The 16,897-nt window shown below is 36.6% G+C and overlaps 1 protein-coding gene across 6 annotated transcripts in view; it reads left to right on the top strand.

The window, feature by feature from the left end:
• Window positions 1-27: 27 nt before the first annotated feature.
• HACL1 (2-hydroxyacyl-CoA lyase 1) overlaps window positions 28-16,897 on the top strand; it is a 53,758-nt gene continuing 36,888 nt past the window's right edge. For 3 of the 6 annotated variants that reach the window (XR_006222156.1, XM_042998958.1, XM_015539912.2), the window contains exons 1-9: window positions 28-241; window positions 418-522; window positions 3,963-4,003; window positions 4,629-4,709; window positions 6,837-6,909; window positions 9,313-9,390; window positions 10,202-10,296; window positions 12,072-12,184; window positions 12,903-13,038. Coding sequence is in view for 2 of the 6 variants with exons in the window: in XM_042998958.1 (XP_042854892.1) it covers window positions 116-241; window positions 418-522; window positions 3,963-4,003; window positions 4,629-4,709; window positions 6,837-6,909; window positions 9,313-9,390; window positions 10,202-10,296; window positions 12,072-12,184; window positions 12,903-13,038 (848 nt within the window). In the remaining 4 variants the exon portion in view is untranslated. Of the gene's footprint in view, window positions 242-417; window positions 523-1,746; window positions 1,881-3,962; window positions 4,004-4,628; window positions 4,710-6,836; window positions 6,910-9,312; window positions 9,391-10,201; window positions 10,297-12,071; window positions 12,185-12,902; window positions 13,039-16,897 lie in introns of those variants that run through there. The other 3 variants (XR_006222158.1, XR_006222157.1, XR_006222159.1) reach the window with 3 other exon arrangements.

The raw sequence follows: 16,897 nt of genomic DNA, 5'->3' as shown, positions 1-16,897 counted from the left end.
TTCCCGCTTTTCAAATTGGTTGGTTGCCTTCCTCCTTGTCAGAGGAGCGGTTTCCACAATTGGTGAGCGGCTGTCCCCCCGACTTTATTTTGCTGGGCGTCTACGTGTCAGCTTGATGTTTGCGAGAGCATCTCGAAGTTTTAGGTGGAAGATGTCGGAGACTAACAGAGCCGCATGTAGCGACGGAGACGAGGAGCAGGTTTCTGGTGCTGAAGTCATCGCCCAGGCCCTGAAAACGCAAGTACGGTGGACTCTCCTACGGAAGCCGGCGGGGGGGGCGGAGACGTTGTCTTGGAGACAAGGAGAGCGGTGCGGTGGGAGGTGGGGAGGTTTTCCTTGAGGCTTTCCTTTGAGCGCCCCGGGAGGGAACGGTGTGGCGCGGGCCCGGGCATTTACTCTCCAGTTCTTGGCCCCCAGGATGTGGAGTACATGTTTGGCATCGTAGGTATCCCAGTGACCGAAATCGCCGTTGCGGCCCAGAAGATGGGCATCAGATATGTCGGGATGAGGAATGAGCAAGCGGTGAGTATGGACAGTGGGGGGCCGAAAGCGTTATTGGGAATGATTGATAATAGCAGCAGATATTCATCGCAGACACTCAGCCCTTACCACCGTTCTTCAAGCAGACCAAGCGCATCAATCCTATGAAGCAAGAACTGTTTTTGTTAATCCTAGTTGACACAGAGAGGTTGAGTAATTTGCCCGAGGTGACAAGTTGCTAGTGTCAGAAGCCAGGATTTGAACCCAAGTATTCTGGGGTCTGGAGTCCATGCTCTTGACACTACACCGGGATGTTCTCTGCCAAGCCTAGAGCGTTGGAACTGAAAGGGACACTTTTCCTGGTCTGAATTCAGTCCCTCTGTCCTCTCATAACTACCTGTTATGATGTATCTCTTTCTGTGTATTATATGTGTGGTCTGACTTCCCTATTAGGCTGTGAGATCCAGGAGAGTGGGGATATTATTTCTTCTTGACGCATCTGTATCCCCAGTGCCTAGCAGATGATAGGTGCTCAGGCCTTTCCTACGAGATGAATGGGTGAAGGCCAAGGCTCTCATGTTATATGGTAGATGGCCCTGCAAGGTAATAGGTTCACAAATGGTAAAGCCATGATTAGAACTCTGGTGTCCTAAATCCCAGTCCAGTCCTCCTTCCACTGCATCATGCAACCACTCTTCTTAGAGGCTTATTTGGAAGCAAAAGAAAGGAAGATAAGACATTTTGTCAACCCAGTCTCAGTGCTTACTATGTGCTGGTTTAAAAGATCAAGAAACTACTTCTGCAGCGTCATATCCTGTCAGTCCATCTAAAGCTAAGTATTCCTGCTTTGCACTCTCACTGTTTGTTGCTCTCTAATTCAGGCTCTTACCATCTGTTGCCCAGACAGCTGCCTTGACCTCCGTAAGTGGTACCCTTTCTCTGCCATCACATGTAGGCTCCTAGAGAGCAGGAGTTGTAGTTCATTTGTTATATCCCCAGAGTGCCTGGCTTGTTTGGGGCTTTTGCATGATGTAAATGCTTACCACATTGTTTATTAATTGAATGGCAGGCCTTAAGTGTAAGATTTGAGGAGTATGGGTTTTTTAAAATCTTAAATCAGGTCTTGAGTTTGTATCATTTCTATCTTCTTAGTGGGAACAATATTCTATTCTGTCGTCTATGTGAGAAAATAAGGCTATTGATCTATTAATAAGTCAGTAAGTAAAATGTAATAAAATAACTTACATTTTACTGTTTTTTATGAAGGTGGAACGTTTGGTTTCTTCTTCAAACACCAAATATTTATTGAGTACTTACCAGGTACTGGTGTATAAGTCGTCTTCTGACTATTGGAACGAGTCACATGACTGAGGGAAATATATATCAGGAACGTCTTACAGGTATCTGAAACCCATGTTTGATTTTGAAATCACTACGTTTTCCCTCCAGATTGGCTCTTCCCTCTGTATTCATGATTTGAGTCAGTGGCACTGTGATTCACCTAGTCAGTCAAGCAAGCCCAAATCTAGAGGGTTATATTTCAATATTTCCTTCAGGAACCAGGTTTAGTTGTGATCTTTAAGTTTGGGAAGGTGAGGTAATTATAATAGTATACTTATAAATGTATGTATAAGGGGCACCTGGGCAGCTCAATCAGCTAAGCATCCAACTCCTGATTTTGACTTAGGTCATGATCTCATGATTCATGAGATCGAGCCCCATGTCTAGCTCTGGGCTAACAGGGTAGAGTCTGCTTAGGATTCTCTCTCCCTCTCACTGCCCCTCTCTGGCTCACGTGCATTCTCTCTCTCTCTCTCTCTCTCTCTCTCTCTCAAAAATAAATAAATAAAACAAAAAATGTATATATAAGGAATGGTGCACATAGGGGCACCTGGGTGGCTCAGTCAGTTAAGTGTCTGACTTCAGCTCAGGTCATGATCTTGTGGTTCATGGGTTCGAGACCCTGTCGGGCTCTGTGCTGACAGCTCATAGCCTGGAGTCTGCTTCAGATTCTGTGTCTCCCTGTCTCTTTGCCCCTTCCCTGCTTGCACTCTATTTGTATCTGTCTCTTTCTCTCAAAAAAAAAAAAAAAATATATATATATATATATAAAGGAATGGTGCACATAAAGGATGACTGGTTCTCTCTGAGTGGGACAGAGAAGATTACCCGTGAAGGCAAGGTTTGTTCATGCTGTTTCATCAAAATAGCTTAAAGGCACAATGAGCTGTGAGACTGAATAGGTAGACCAAGGGGAGGTTATAATTTAGCACCTCCCCTTTTCCCTGTGCAGTTGAAGGGTAGTTTAAAAGTAAAACCTAACCAGGGTGCCTGGGTGGCTCAGTTTGTTAAGCATCCAACTTCAGCTCATGTCATGATCTCAGGGTTCAGGGGTCCAAGCTTCAGATATTCTATCTTCCTCTCTCTGTGCCCCTCCCCTCTCTCTGCCTCTGTCCCCCTCAAAAATAAATAAACATAAAAAAATAAAATAAAAAAGAAAAGTAAAAACTAACCATATGGAGGCCATAAAGGGAATCTCAACAAATCTTCAAAGATTGAAAACATACAGTATATGTAACCTGACAGCGTAGAAATAAATTCAGTAACAGAAAGATAACTAGAAAATCCCCAAACTTGAAAGTGAGATAACATATTTGATACTTGCTAAACGTTTTTAAGGATTGGTAAAATCTAAAAAACTTTAGGGCAGAGTGGTCAAAAATGAAAGAGAGAAAATACAAATTACTAATAGCAGGAATGAAAAAGGACACATCACTATGAACCCTAACTAACCAATGGGTTGAGGAAGAAATCACAGCAGAAAATAAGAAATATTTTGAATTGAATGATATAGAAAAGATGAGATTTCAAACTTGTAAGGTAGAGCTAAAGCAGTTCTTAGAAGAAATAGCTTTAAGTAAATCTATTACCAAAGAAGATTTTTAAAAATCCATGCTTTAAGCTTATATTTTAAGAAGCTAGAGAAAGAAAACCGAACTAAATCTAAAATGAAAGGAGTAAAATAATAAATACAAGAGCAGAAATCAGTGAAATAGAAAACAACAGTAGAATCTAACAGTAGAATCAACAAAGCCAAAAATTGGTTCTTTTAAAAGATTAATAAATTTGATAAATCCCTAGCAAGACTGGTGAAGAATAAAAGAGAGAAAACATAAATTGCCAGTGTTAGGAATGAGGGAGAACATTTCTGTTGATCTTGCAGATATTATTAATAATAATCTAAGAGGATATTATTAATAAACTAGATGATATAGACAAATTCCTTGAAACACTAAGAGCTAGATTACATACCTAAGCCATTACTTGAAATTTACAGGTAGAACATTACTTGTTAAAACTGAAAGCATTCCACTTCCTCCTTTACCACTCTGTTCTAGTTTTTTATTTAATAGTAAATATTTATACATGTACTTACTGTAATGATCCCAGTATGCTTAAGTCCCAGTATTTTTTCTTGGTAGGCTTGTTATGCTGCCTCTGCGATTGGATATCTGACAGGCAGGTAAACTCAAGTCTATGTTTTATTTCTGTTTCTTTTAAAGGCTGTCTTAAACAGAGTTTCTTAAGAAATTACTTTGTGAATATAAAATGGCAAACTGAATTATATATGGAGATACTTTTTCCTTGAGTGTTCTGAAGTTAGAAAGTCACATCTAGGGTAAAGCATTCAAATTAAATTTTTAAAAAAGTTGAGGCAGATCATTCCATTTCAGAATTACTTTCTGTCAGATATCAATTGACATATTTATCTATTAAAATTTTTTAAAGATATTTTTCCACATAAAAATGTACTCCACGTCAAAAATTTGCTTTTGTATGCAGTTAAGTCAATGGGGCCCAAATATAACCTCTTTAAAATATGAAGAGGTTCAAAATATGAAGAAGTTAGTGAAATATAGTGTGAAGATGATGGGTCTCTTCTTTGTTGCAGGAAGACTGATAGAATCTTTCTTTTGTTTCTTTTGTAATTCACAAAATATTCTAATAATTGCTTTACCAATTGTAGTAAAGACCTGTATGTCCTTCCTTTGAAGTCCAAGAAAGTTGCCATGTTTCCCCCTAAAGTGATATAATCACCTGTTCCACTTGACCTGCTTTTAATAAAATAAATTCTGTTTTGCTTCTAGGCCTGGCGTATGCCTTGTTGTTTCTGGTCCAGGTCTCATCCATGCTTTGGGTGGTATGGCAAATGCAAACATGAACTGTTGGTAATTAAATTGCTATTACTGAAAACATTTTCTTAAATGTCAGTGTGTGATTTTACCTACTGGAACAACCAGTGATCTAGTGCGAGAAGACCTGGAATCAGGTGCTTGAGGGAATGGCTTGGTAAAAAATTAAATTAAGAATAGTATTGGGAAGAAAAACAAAAAAATATCAGTAATCTTACTTAGAGGTAAACACATTTTTGAGTTTTTGGAAAACTTATGTGTAGAAGCGTATGGGAATACACGTATGCTTAATTCATGAAGTCTCCCTTGTGTATAAACCTTCTTTCAAGTAACATCTTCCTTCATTAAGATATAAGCATTTCTAGGGGTGCCTGGCTGGTTTATTTTGTAAAGCATGGGACTCTTAATCTCAGGGTCGTAAGTTCAAGCCCTACATTGGGCATGGAGCCTACTAAAAATAAAAAAGATATAAGTGTTTCTTTAAAAAAATTTTTTTAATGTTTTTATTTATTTTTGAGACAGAGCATGAGCAGGGGAGGGGCAGAGGAGAGGGAGACACAGAATCTGAAGCAGGCTCCAGGCTCTGAGCTGTCAGCACAGAGCCCGACATGGGGCTTGAACTCACGGACTGTGAGATCGTGACCCGAGCTGAAGTCAGATGCTTAACCGACTGAGCCACCCAGGTGTCCCAAGATATGTGTTTCTAAACGTATGTGTAGAAGCATATGGTGATAGCTCTGTGTTTAACTCATAGACACTAGACAGTGTATAACATGTCATTCATATTCATCTTTCATTAAGATAGAAGTGTTTATAAACTTACGTGTAGAAGCTTGTGGGAACAGGCTTATGCTTAACTCATTAAAACTATACTGTGTATAAACCTTTAAAAAAACCAACACATTTTGGAGTGTGTGTGTATATGTATGTGTATGTGTCTCTCTATATATGTGAATGTGTGTGCAGTTCTCTTTAAGTGCAGAATTATTTTTAAAACACCTCAGCTCAGAATGTAAGAATGTATCCCGTTCTTTATCTTGTTTTGCATAACTAGCAAGACAATTGAAATTCTTAGATTTTTTGAGTTTGCTATATAAGCTCTTTAGTACTTACTCTTTGACCTTGCACTTAACCCCATCTTTGGGGTTAACCAGTAAGGTCATGTTAAAAGGAGTTATGTGCTAGCCAATTCATAAAACATTTAATCTTCCTTCATACAAAGAAGTATCATCCTAGTATGAAGGAAGAGTAAATATTTAGATATTATTTACACCAATGTCCTAGTAGGAAGGACATTGTCTGTTTTCTTGCCAGATGCCTTCTTTCCTTTCTTCTTATAGTAGTTTAAAAGTAAAAACTAACCATGTGGAGGCCATAAAGGGAATCCCAACAGAACTCCAAAGATTGAAAATATACAGTATTTGTAACTTGCAGTTCTTAGAGGAAATGGTTTTAAATGAATCTGTTACTAAAGAAGATCAAAGATCCATGCTTTAGCCAATAAGATCATGTTAGAGGGGGGTTATGTTCTAGTCAATTCATAAAATATTTAATCTTCTTTAATACTAGGAATATGAAAGAAGATTAAGTATTTTAGTGTTATTTAGACTAATGTCCTAGTAGGAGGGCATTGTTCACTTTCTTGACATATGCCTTCTTTCTCCCTTCCTAGTCTTTCTCTTTCTTTACCTTCTTTAGGGCCTGACTTTGTTTTTTGTAACTTTTAAGTTTGCCATAACTTTTCTTCTCCTTGAAGGATAAGATTGGATTATTGGTGTGGAGTTTCTTTCACTCCATCATTTCCAAATAGACTCACTTAGGAAGGTGTGAAAAACAATTGTTTCCTCCTCTTAATCCCAAGACTAATAATGGGAAGGGCATAAAAAGTTATTTTACATTATCACACGTAGAGATTTAGCATCATATCCAGAAGGACTTGGGAAGAGGGAGGCATGGAGGAAAAGCATTTACTATAAATTTCAGATTTTTCTGAAATTAAGGAATTAAAGAAGGGTTCTCTCATATCCGGTTGCCTACTAAATATTTAGTTTGTTGAAATTTTCTCTGTCAACATACATTGCTGTTTACTTATTGGGCACTTTCCTCAGTATTTTACATGTCTATCTTATTTGTAATTCTCTTTTAAAACAACGAATTTTTCAGGCCCTTGATTGTGATTGGCGGTTCTTCTGAAAGAAGTCAGGAGACTATGGGAGCCTTCCAGGAGTTTCCTCAGGTATCCAACTCTAAAATTGGTATTACAGAGTTTAGTAGCATAAATCAATGCTATTAAGATTTAATGAGAAGAAAAAAAAAGATTTAACGAGAAAAAATAAAAACCTATCTGTAAAATAAACAATGACAATAAAATGGACATATTTGAGATAATTTAAAGGTGATTTTTCCTTAACTGCAAGATAATCTCAGTGTGGATATTAAAGAAGCTCAGGCTCTGCCTGCTTAGGAGCAGTCTTCCAAGAAATACATCTTTTTTTTTTTTTCCCCTTAATGTTTATTTTTATTTATTTATTTATTTTTTTAACGTTTATTTATTTTTGAGACAGAGAGAGACAGAACATGAACAGGGGAGGGGCAGAGAGAGAGGGAGACACAGAATCCGAAACAGGCTCCAAGCTGTCAGCACAGAGCCCGACGCGGGGCTTGAACCCACAAACTGTGAGATCATGACCTGAGCTGAAGTCAGATGCTCAACCCACCGAGCCACCCAGGCGCCCCCCTTAATGTTTATTTTTGAGACAGGGAGCGGGGCCAGAGAGAGAGGGAGACACAGAATCCAAAGCAGTCTCCAAGCTCTGAGCTGTCTGCACAGACACTTAACCGACTGAGCCACCCAAGCACCCTAAGAAATACATCTTTTTAACAAGCTTTTGCACTCTGAAAATAAGTCTTAAAGATGCAGGAATAAAAATGGTGTAGGACAATGCCTCTCAAACTTTAAGGAAGTAAAAAATTGAGAGGAAAAATCCTACTTAAAATGACTGTCAGTAAAAAATAAAATGACTGTCCGTAGACTCTGGACAAGTTCATTTTTATCTTAGAAAGCTGAGGAAAGAAAATATTTAAAAATTTCTAAAAACTTAAAAGAATTTGTCAACAAGATGGTATAGTGGGATTTTTTTTTTTTTTGCCTTTCTACATATTTAATACAGGTGCAACAGAGGTATTCATAAATAGATGCATAAAACAAAATGCTACAGGTTTAAGAATCATTGTAGAAACAAATAGATGAGAGTGAATGATTAACCCTTAAGCATATATTTACCCATTCATAGTACAAAGTTATGAGCAAAGTTAAAACCATTAGGCAGAGTCTACTGGTTAATCATAAGTCATTGTGAGAACCTCAGAATATAAACATAGAATTTTATATATGGTTTAAATCATTGTAAAATTTTAGATCTTGGCATAGTTTGATGCAAAAGTTATATTTCTGTCCTCTTGAAGGGGAATTGAAGTTTTACTTCGCTAATGGCAAAGAATAACAATGGCTATTTAAAAGATGCTGATGGGGCGCCTGGGTGGCTCCGTTGGTTAGGCGTCTGACTTCGGCTCAGGTCATGATCTCACATTCCATGCGTTCGAACCCGCGTCAGGCTCTGTGCTGCCAGCTCAGAGCCTGGAGCCTGTTTCAGATTCTGTGTCTCCCTCTCTCTCTGCCCCTCCCCTGCTCATGCTCTGTCTCTCTCTGTCTCAAAAATAAAAAAAAAACATTTTAAAAAATTAAAATAAAAAATGCTGATATATTTGAGAGATAAGTAGAGCAGATAAGTTATTTAAAAGGAAATTTCAGATCGCTATAGAAACTTTATAGATGAAAAGAAAGCAGAGATAATGTCCATTGCAGATATTTTTTTCCTGAAAAGGAAGATGAAATAAGTTTATTAGATGAAATGAGAAATTTGAAGAGAAAGATCACTACATTTGATTTAAAATCTAAATACTGTTTTTGTGGAAATACTGCCATGACCAGGAAGAGACTGAAAATCTTAATTCCTTTGTGCTTGTGGGACTAAGACTACCAACTGTTCCATAGATTTCCTACCAAAAAGTATCAGGAGACACCATTTCTATATAAATGCCTCAGGGAACCTTAAACAGTGAAAAATTAACAATACTGAACTGACACGTCCCAAACAGCATAGCAGTAAAATATGTAACAGGAAAATTGGCAGAAAGGTAAGGATAGATTATCATTGTAACCACATGAAACAGATGAAGTTTTGTATTCCTGGCTATGTAATTTTTGGGTCCAAGATATGCTCATTTTAATTTTTAGTGGACATGATCAACTTCCCTTCTATTTAGACTTTCACCAGCAGCTTAGGAGAGTGCCTGTTTTCCTGTGTGGAGGTAGACGCTGAATATTATCAAACTCTTTTCTTTTTTGCTAGTCTGAGAAATGAAAATGGTGTCTTGTTTTTTATTTACTGTCTGAATCATACTGAGACTTAAATTTGATCGTGCTTTGCGTAGGCTTTAGAGAAACAGCCCAAGTAATGTATTTTCTCCATCTTTTCTCTAAACATAATAGGAAGTAATGAGTTAACGTTTTGTCTTCCTTCAGAAGAGTAATATGATCTATAAGCTGAATTTTAAGGGATTTTCTTTCTGTATATAGGTTGAAGCTTGTAGATTATATAGCAAGTTCTCTGCCCGGCCAAGCAGCATAGAGACTATTCCCTCTATTATCGAGAAGGTAAAGTATTTAATTACAGGTCCTCCAAGTCAACTGGTTTTTCTCAGTTGCTCATACCTGTGTTATTTTTATTCTCAATAGAATGAGCAACAATTTAGTATATATTCAGGCAGTCAAAAATGATAAAGAGCTATGTATATTTTAATTTTGCTGTCATTTAATTATAGACACAGAGATAAAATAAATAATTTTTGAAAAAAGTTTCTCCTTAAGTTTTTTACATTATTATTTTTTAATTACAGAAAAGTAAAAAGAAAGATAAAAGGAGACCCTGAGTTCCCTTTCTGTCATGCTTTTCCAAAAGATTATGTTTGAAAATTATACTAACGTATATAAAACTATGTCTTAGTTGATTAAACAGCGTATGATAAACTAATTTTAGTTGGCCAACATTGGTATGTGGAGTTATGCTTGAGCTGTTTCAAAACCATGTGATACATATTACAACATCACAGTTGGCCAAGTCTTTAGGATTAGGAAGCAGGGAAAAGTACGTGTTACAGGTAAAGACTTGGCAGGCAGAGTTTGGTGGGTAATTTCTAAGACCAATGGGTGCTACAACATGAATTTTAAAACCTTTGGCGAGCATTTTCTTTCATATCTCTCCCCTTTAAAAAAATACTTTTAAAATATATATTTCAATAGAGGGCATTTCAGTTTTAGTTAAAATTGTTTATTTCTCCAGCTAAGGATGTCCAGAAAAATTAAAATCATATTCCTTTCACAATTTTAATTATCTTTGAGTGAATTATGTATTTCAATTATGTAATTAGAGTTTTAAAATATTTTCTTCTCTTTGTAATAAATTTAGGCAGTGAGAAGCAGCATTTATGGTCGTCCAGGTGCTTGTTATGTTGACATACCTGCAGATTTTGTGAACTTGCAGGTGAATGTGAATTCTGTAAGGTAAGGAATAGTTACACTGGAGTTCTTTCTTAATTGTGTTATTATAATGTTTAACTTTTTCACAGATTACTTAGCAGTTTATAAATTAATCTTCATTTGTCTTAACTTTTGACAATTTAATAATTAAACTAAATCCTGGCCAAAGGCCTGGAGCTTTCTGAACACTCATTTTAAATTATTCTTCTAATAGCTATAAATAATACATCACATCAATGTAGTAGGGGTTATATAGAGTCTTCATAGTGTAAGCCAAGAGATAAGGCGACTGTTGAAAAATTCTTTAGGACTCAGCATAAAAAATTTTAGTCTTTCTGTCTGTCTCTGTGATTTAAAAATATTCCAACTCAGGTGTTACTATGATTTGCCATGTTCCCTTCTTCCTTAAATAAACACTGGGTGAATAAAGAGTATAAGAAACATTTTTCACTGGGATCAAAGTCACCTCAGATAAGGATGGATACTTAGGTTAATGCATCACCCTGGGTACCATTTAGTATATTCTTGCTGTTGTGGACCCAGTGGTTCTCCAGTGACTGCAGAGAGATGGTGTGCATTTCTGTATATTCGGTATACCAAGGAGTTGTTTCTCTTGGTGAGAGTCATCAACTCCGCATAATACCTGAACATGATAAATGTATTATTGAGTGGAGGGAAGGCAGAGATGAGTCTCTGGTAAGTTAACTCTGTAAGCCTTCTTTAAAATTTTTGTAAAGGTTGAATGTCTTTTTTGTATTATATGTTCAAATTTTGTACAGTGTGCAATGTTTATTCAAATAAATGAAAACACTGAGGATTTGGTGTCTAGAAATACTTAACTATAACTTAAATTTCTATGCTAACTATACTTAATATTTCTTTTCTAATGCATGTTGTATACTAAAATACTGACTCTCCCAGTGAATGGAAATACAGTGAGGTAGTTAAAAGCATGGACTTTGGAGACAGAATGACCTAGTTCAATCCAGTCTCTGCCACATACCATCTGGGGACGCTGGGCAAATTACTTTGAGTTTTTCCCCCAGTGGTGATACGGAAATAAAATGCCTAACCTCATTGTTTTGAAAATTAAATGAGACTAAATGACACATAGTATTAAACACTGGCTTTTAGTATGTTTTTACTATTATTACAACAAGAACTGTTACTACAATGTAAAACCATTGATTCAAATTTCCTGTCAATGAATTACTCACTTGATTGGTTTTAGATGGTATTAGGCAATAACTTAATTTACTAGGTGTGATAGGGACATTATGGTTATATAGGAGAAAGTCTTTATATTTTAGAGCTGCATGGAAAAGCTTTTAATTGCCTATAATTCTCTTTAAAATGGTTCAGGAATGGGGCGCCTGGGTGGCTCAGTCGGTTGAGCAACTTCGGCTGAGGTCATGATCTCACGGTTCATGAGTTCGAGCCCCGTGTTGGGCTCTATGCTGTCAGCTCGGAGCCTGGAGCCTGCTTCAGATTCTGTGTCTCCCTCTCTCTCTGCCCTTCCCCTACTCGCACTCTGTCTGTCTCTCTCTCAAAAATAAATAAAACACTAAAAACTAAAAAAAAAAATAAAATAAAATGGTTTAGGAAACAAATTTATGTACATATTTGTGTGCGTATGTGTGAAGCAAATGTGGTAAAATGATACTAAGTTGTTGAATATACCAGGTGGATATATGGAGTTTATTGTACTGCTTTTTTTCTACCTTTTTATATATTTGTTATTTTCACAGTCAAAAGTTTAAAACTTGCCTCTTTTAATGAACAGAGCTCTTCACTTCCAGGTACATGGAGTGTTGCATGCCACCTCCTGTTAGTATAGCAGAGACCTCCGCTATATGTATGGCAGCAACTGTTATTAGAAATGCCAAGAAGCCCCTTCTTATCATCGGGAAAGGTAGCATTGATTGGAACTCTAAACTTTGCCCAGCTGTCAAAAGAATGTTGATTCTGTTTAGAAATTGTCTTCATTACTTATTAACATATCTAATATTCAAAATTGGAGTATGAGTTCTTTTCATTTAGCATTATTTATTAATTTTGAAATCACAGAATTATTCTAGAGTGCCCAGAGATCTTACCCTTTTAAGGGAATATCTATTCTATTTCTTCAGTTCTATGCATGAATTATGGTTTCTTCCACTATAAAAATAATATGTGATCATTATTAAAAATGCTGGAAAATCCAGAAGATTAGAAAGAAGAAATCCCTTCTTCCAAAGACAACTATCTTAAACATTCATTTTTGTGTGTATATTTTGTATGTTGTGATCACACTATATAGACTGTTTTAGTTATATTGGTTATTTCATTTAATATTATAACAACATTTCTTCTGTCTTAAATTTTTTTCCTAAGTATAATTTTAATGTCTGTTCATGTATATACTAATACTTCACTGGTAGATACTTAAATCTTTGCCATTTTTTTTTGTTTGTTTAGTATAGTTGTGACAAACATGTTTGTGCTTAACGCCTCTTCCATATATAGGCTTTAAGATAGATTCCCAGGAAGAAAATTTGAGAAGTTCTAAAAGCAATTTCATGTGAACTGTTTTAAGAATCACAGTGCCTGGAGCTTAACTGACTTGTCTAATATGTTTGCATTTCTTGTAGGTGCTGCTTATGCCCGTGCAGAGGAGGGTATCAGGAAATTGGTGGAGCGGTGTAAATTGCCATTTTTGCCCACCCCCATGGGAAAGGGTGTTATCCCTGATAACCATCCGAACTGTGTGGCTGCTGCCAGATCCAGGTGCGTGGCATTCTAGAATTTAAGTACAATGGCCTGGCAGATTTTAAGCTCATTTAAATTATTTTGTGACTTTAATGAATCTAGGAGAAGTTCTGAAATGTAATTTTAAGCCACCTGTTTCTTTTTAGACTTTTCAGCACTTTAAAGATGTTGCCCACTGCCTTCTGACCCTCCTGGTTCTAGATGAGAAATCTGTAGTCGTTTGAATCCTTGTTCCCCTACATGTAGTATGTTCTCCTGTGCCTGCTTGCAGGATTTTTTCTCTATTTTTGGTTTTCAGCAGTTTGATTATATGTCTAGGCATGGGTTTCTTTCAGTTTATCCTTGTTCTGTAATCTCCAATCTGTAAATTAATGTCTTCCACCAAATTTGTAAAGTTTTTGACCGCTATTTCTTAAATATTTTTTCTGTACCAATCTCTTTCTCCTTTCCTGGGATAATGCAAATTGTAGACATTCTGATACTGTCCCATTGGTCCCTAAATATCTGTTCAATTTTTTTTCATCTTTAAAGTAGTTTATTAGAAATTTCCTATATGAAATGTTTTTTATTTTTATTTTTAAATAAATTTTTTATTTTATTTACCTTTTAATTGAAATATCATTGCTATGCAATGTTGCATTTGTTTCAGGTATACAACATAGTGATTTGATAGCTCTATACATTATGCCGTGTTCTCCATTCAGTTCTTTTCAATGCTTTTGTCTCTTTTATATTTTATATTTCTCTTTTGAGAGCTTCTATCTTCCCATTTATTTGAAGAGTATTTTTGTTCACTTTATGGAGCATATTATAATAGCTGTTTTAATGTCCTTGTTTACTCATTTCATTATCTGAGTCATCACAGAATGGGTGTCTTTTCATTTCTTTTGAGAATTGGTCACATTTTTCTGGTTCTTTCATATATTGAGTATTTTTGGAATGTATCCTAGATTTTAAGTATTACATAGTTGCAAGATTCTAGGTCCTATTTACATCCTCTGTTGAATGTTGATTTTGTTTGTTTTAGCAAGCAGTTAGTCTGGTTAGGTTCAGACTGCAAGGTCTTACTAGAGGGGCAGTAGCTCCAGAGTCAGTTTAGTTTCAAAGCCTTTGCTGTGTTTGTCCACACATGCAAAGCCCAAGGGTGAACCCCAGTCGTGTGCCAGTTCCTCTCCAGAACTAGGGATTTCTTTTCCCCAGAGTGACACTCTGTAGGACACCCCCTGCCCTTTCCAGGAGTCCCTTGCTGCTGCCTTATAGTACTGCACAAACAGAACTGCCTTTGGGGCAAAGCAACAGAAAGAAAGAAAGATAAAAAGTAAGGGGGATTGTCCCCATACTCTTCAGAGTCCGAAGGGGCCCCTTTCCTGGTTCTTCTTGCCTGAAAAATGAAGTCTCTCTTAGAATTTTAGCTGCTGGGGATCTACCAGGATACAGCTGTGCAGGAGGGCTGCTCCCAGAGCATGGCTGTGAGAGCAAAAAAAGAGAAAGAAAAAAACCTGAACTTCTCCCCGCCATGCTCCTCCCTGGCTTTCAGGGTCCCTTTGTTTGATCACCTGTCCAAAAAGAGTTTCTCCCCAAGTTTTTGTTACCCTCCAGTTCTATAACCAGCACGGCCCTGAGTCAAAGCTACAAAGTAAAAGAGAGGGAAATAAACCTTAGAAACTCACCCCTTGTGTGAGTCACTTCTTTGACTCCTCTCCCCTCCCCCACCATCTACTATTGGTTACTTTTCAGAATCCTCAGGCAGTTGCTTTTTATATTTTGTTCCCAGTTTTCCATTGTGATTAGAGAGCTAGGCTATAGTGGGCTTACCCAGTCTTGGCTGGCACTAGAAGTCTCTCCTTTTTAGATTTTTAAAACATACATTTTGATAAACTATACATTTTTCTTTTAATTTCTTGAAATTTCTTTATTATGAAATATTCTAAATAATACAAATGAGAGATCATTTAATTAACACTTCTATAACTGCCACTCAGCTTTATTAAATATAATGTAGTCTATTAAGTAATATGTAATATTAAGTAATTAATATGTCATTGCTTTGGTTTTTTTTTAGGAAAGAAAAAAATTACAGATTCATTTGTAGTCCTCTGAATAGCTTTTCTGATCTTATTCCTTCCTCCCTGTACAGAGTTCATCATGGTTATGCATTTGGTGCTTTTCATAATCTCATGCACACACTAAAATTAATATTGAGGGTTTTTAGAATGTAATTTTTGCTCATTTAATACTATCTTAAATAGATTGTACCTTAATCTATACAAGTATAGACTATACCTTTACTTTTTTTTCATATTGGTATACATTGTACAGTAACCAAATTCTTACCCTGTTAAGGTTTTAGTGTGTGCATGTGTATATTTATATATTTGTATTTTAACTTGGCTTGAGCTGAAGTTTATCCTCATTCCATCAGAAGTTTAAGAAGGTAATATTAAACACATGGAACATTCTCCAGAATAGATCACATACTGGGACACAAATCAGCCCTTGACAAGTACAAAAGACTTAGATCATACCATGCATATTTTCAGACCACAATGCTATGAAACCCAAAATCAACCACAAGAAAAAATTTGGAATGACCACAAATACTTGGAGATTAAAGAACATCCTACTAAATAATGAATGAGTTAACCAAGAAATTAAAGAGGAAATTAAAAAGTGCATGGAAGCCAATGAAAATGATAACATGACAGCCCAAAACCTCTGGGATGCAGCAAAAGCCATCATAAGAGGGAAGTATGTAGCAATGCAGGCTTTCCTAAAGAAGGAAGAAAGGTCTCAGATACACAACCTAAACTTATACCTTAAAGGGTTGGAAAAAGAACAGCAAATCCCCAAAACCACCAGAAGATGGGAAATAATAAAGATTAGAGCAGAAATCAATGCTATTGAAATTTATTTTTAATATGAAATTTATTGTCAAATTGGTTTCCATACAACACCCAGTGCTCATCCCAAAAGGTGCCCTCCTCAATACCCATCACCCACCCTCCCTCCCCCATCAACCCTCAGCTTGTTCTCAGTTTTTAAGAGTCTCTTATGCTTTGGCTCTCTCCGTCTCTAACCTTTTTTTTTTTTTTTTCTTCCCCTCCCCCATGGACTCATTGCTGTTGAAATTTAAAAAACAAACAGTAGAACAGATCAGTGAAACCAGGAGCTGGTTCTTTGAAAGAATTAACAAAACTGATAAACCTTTAGCCAGATTGATCAAAAAGAAAAAGGAAAAGAGCCAAATAAATAAAATCCAGAATGAAAGAGGAGAGATCACAGCCAACACTGCAGAAATACAAACAATAATAAGAGAATATTGTGAGTATATGCCAATAAATTAGGCAATCTGGAAGAAATGGAAAAATTCCTAGAAAAATATAAACTACCAAAACTGAAACAGGAAGAAATAGAGAATTTGAACAGACCCATAACCACTAAAGAAATTGAATCAGTAATCAAAAATCTCCCAAAAAACAGGAGTCCAGGGCTGGATGGCTTTCCAGGGGAATTCTACCAAACATTTATTTACTTTTTTTTAATTTTTTTTTTAACGTTTATTTATTTTTGAGACAGAGAGAGACAGAGCATGAACAGGGGAGGAGCAGAGAGAGAGGGAGACACAGAATCTGAAACAGGCTCCAGGCTCTGAGCTGTCAGCACAGAGCCCGATGCAGGGCTCGAACTCACGGACCATGAGATCATGACCTGAGCCGAAGTCGGACGCTTAACCGACCGAGCCACCCAGGTGCCCCTCTACCAAACATTTAAAGAAGAGTTAACACCTATTCTTTCGAAGCTGTTCTAAAAAATAGAAATGGAAGGAAAACTTCCAAACTCATTCTACAAGGCCAGCATTATCTTGATTCCAAAACCA

Source organism: Panthera tigris, chromosome C2 (assembly GCF_018350195.1).
Source record: "Panthera tigris isolate Pti1 chromosome C2, P.tigris_Pti1_mat1.1, whole genome shotgun sequence".
NCBI lineage: Eukaryota > Metazoa > Chordata > Mammalia > Carnivora > Felidae > Panthera > Panthera tigris.
This window is presented reverse-complemented; position numbering and strand designations above follow the sequence as displayed.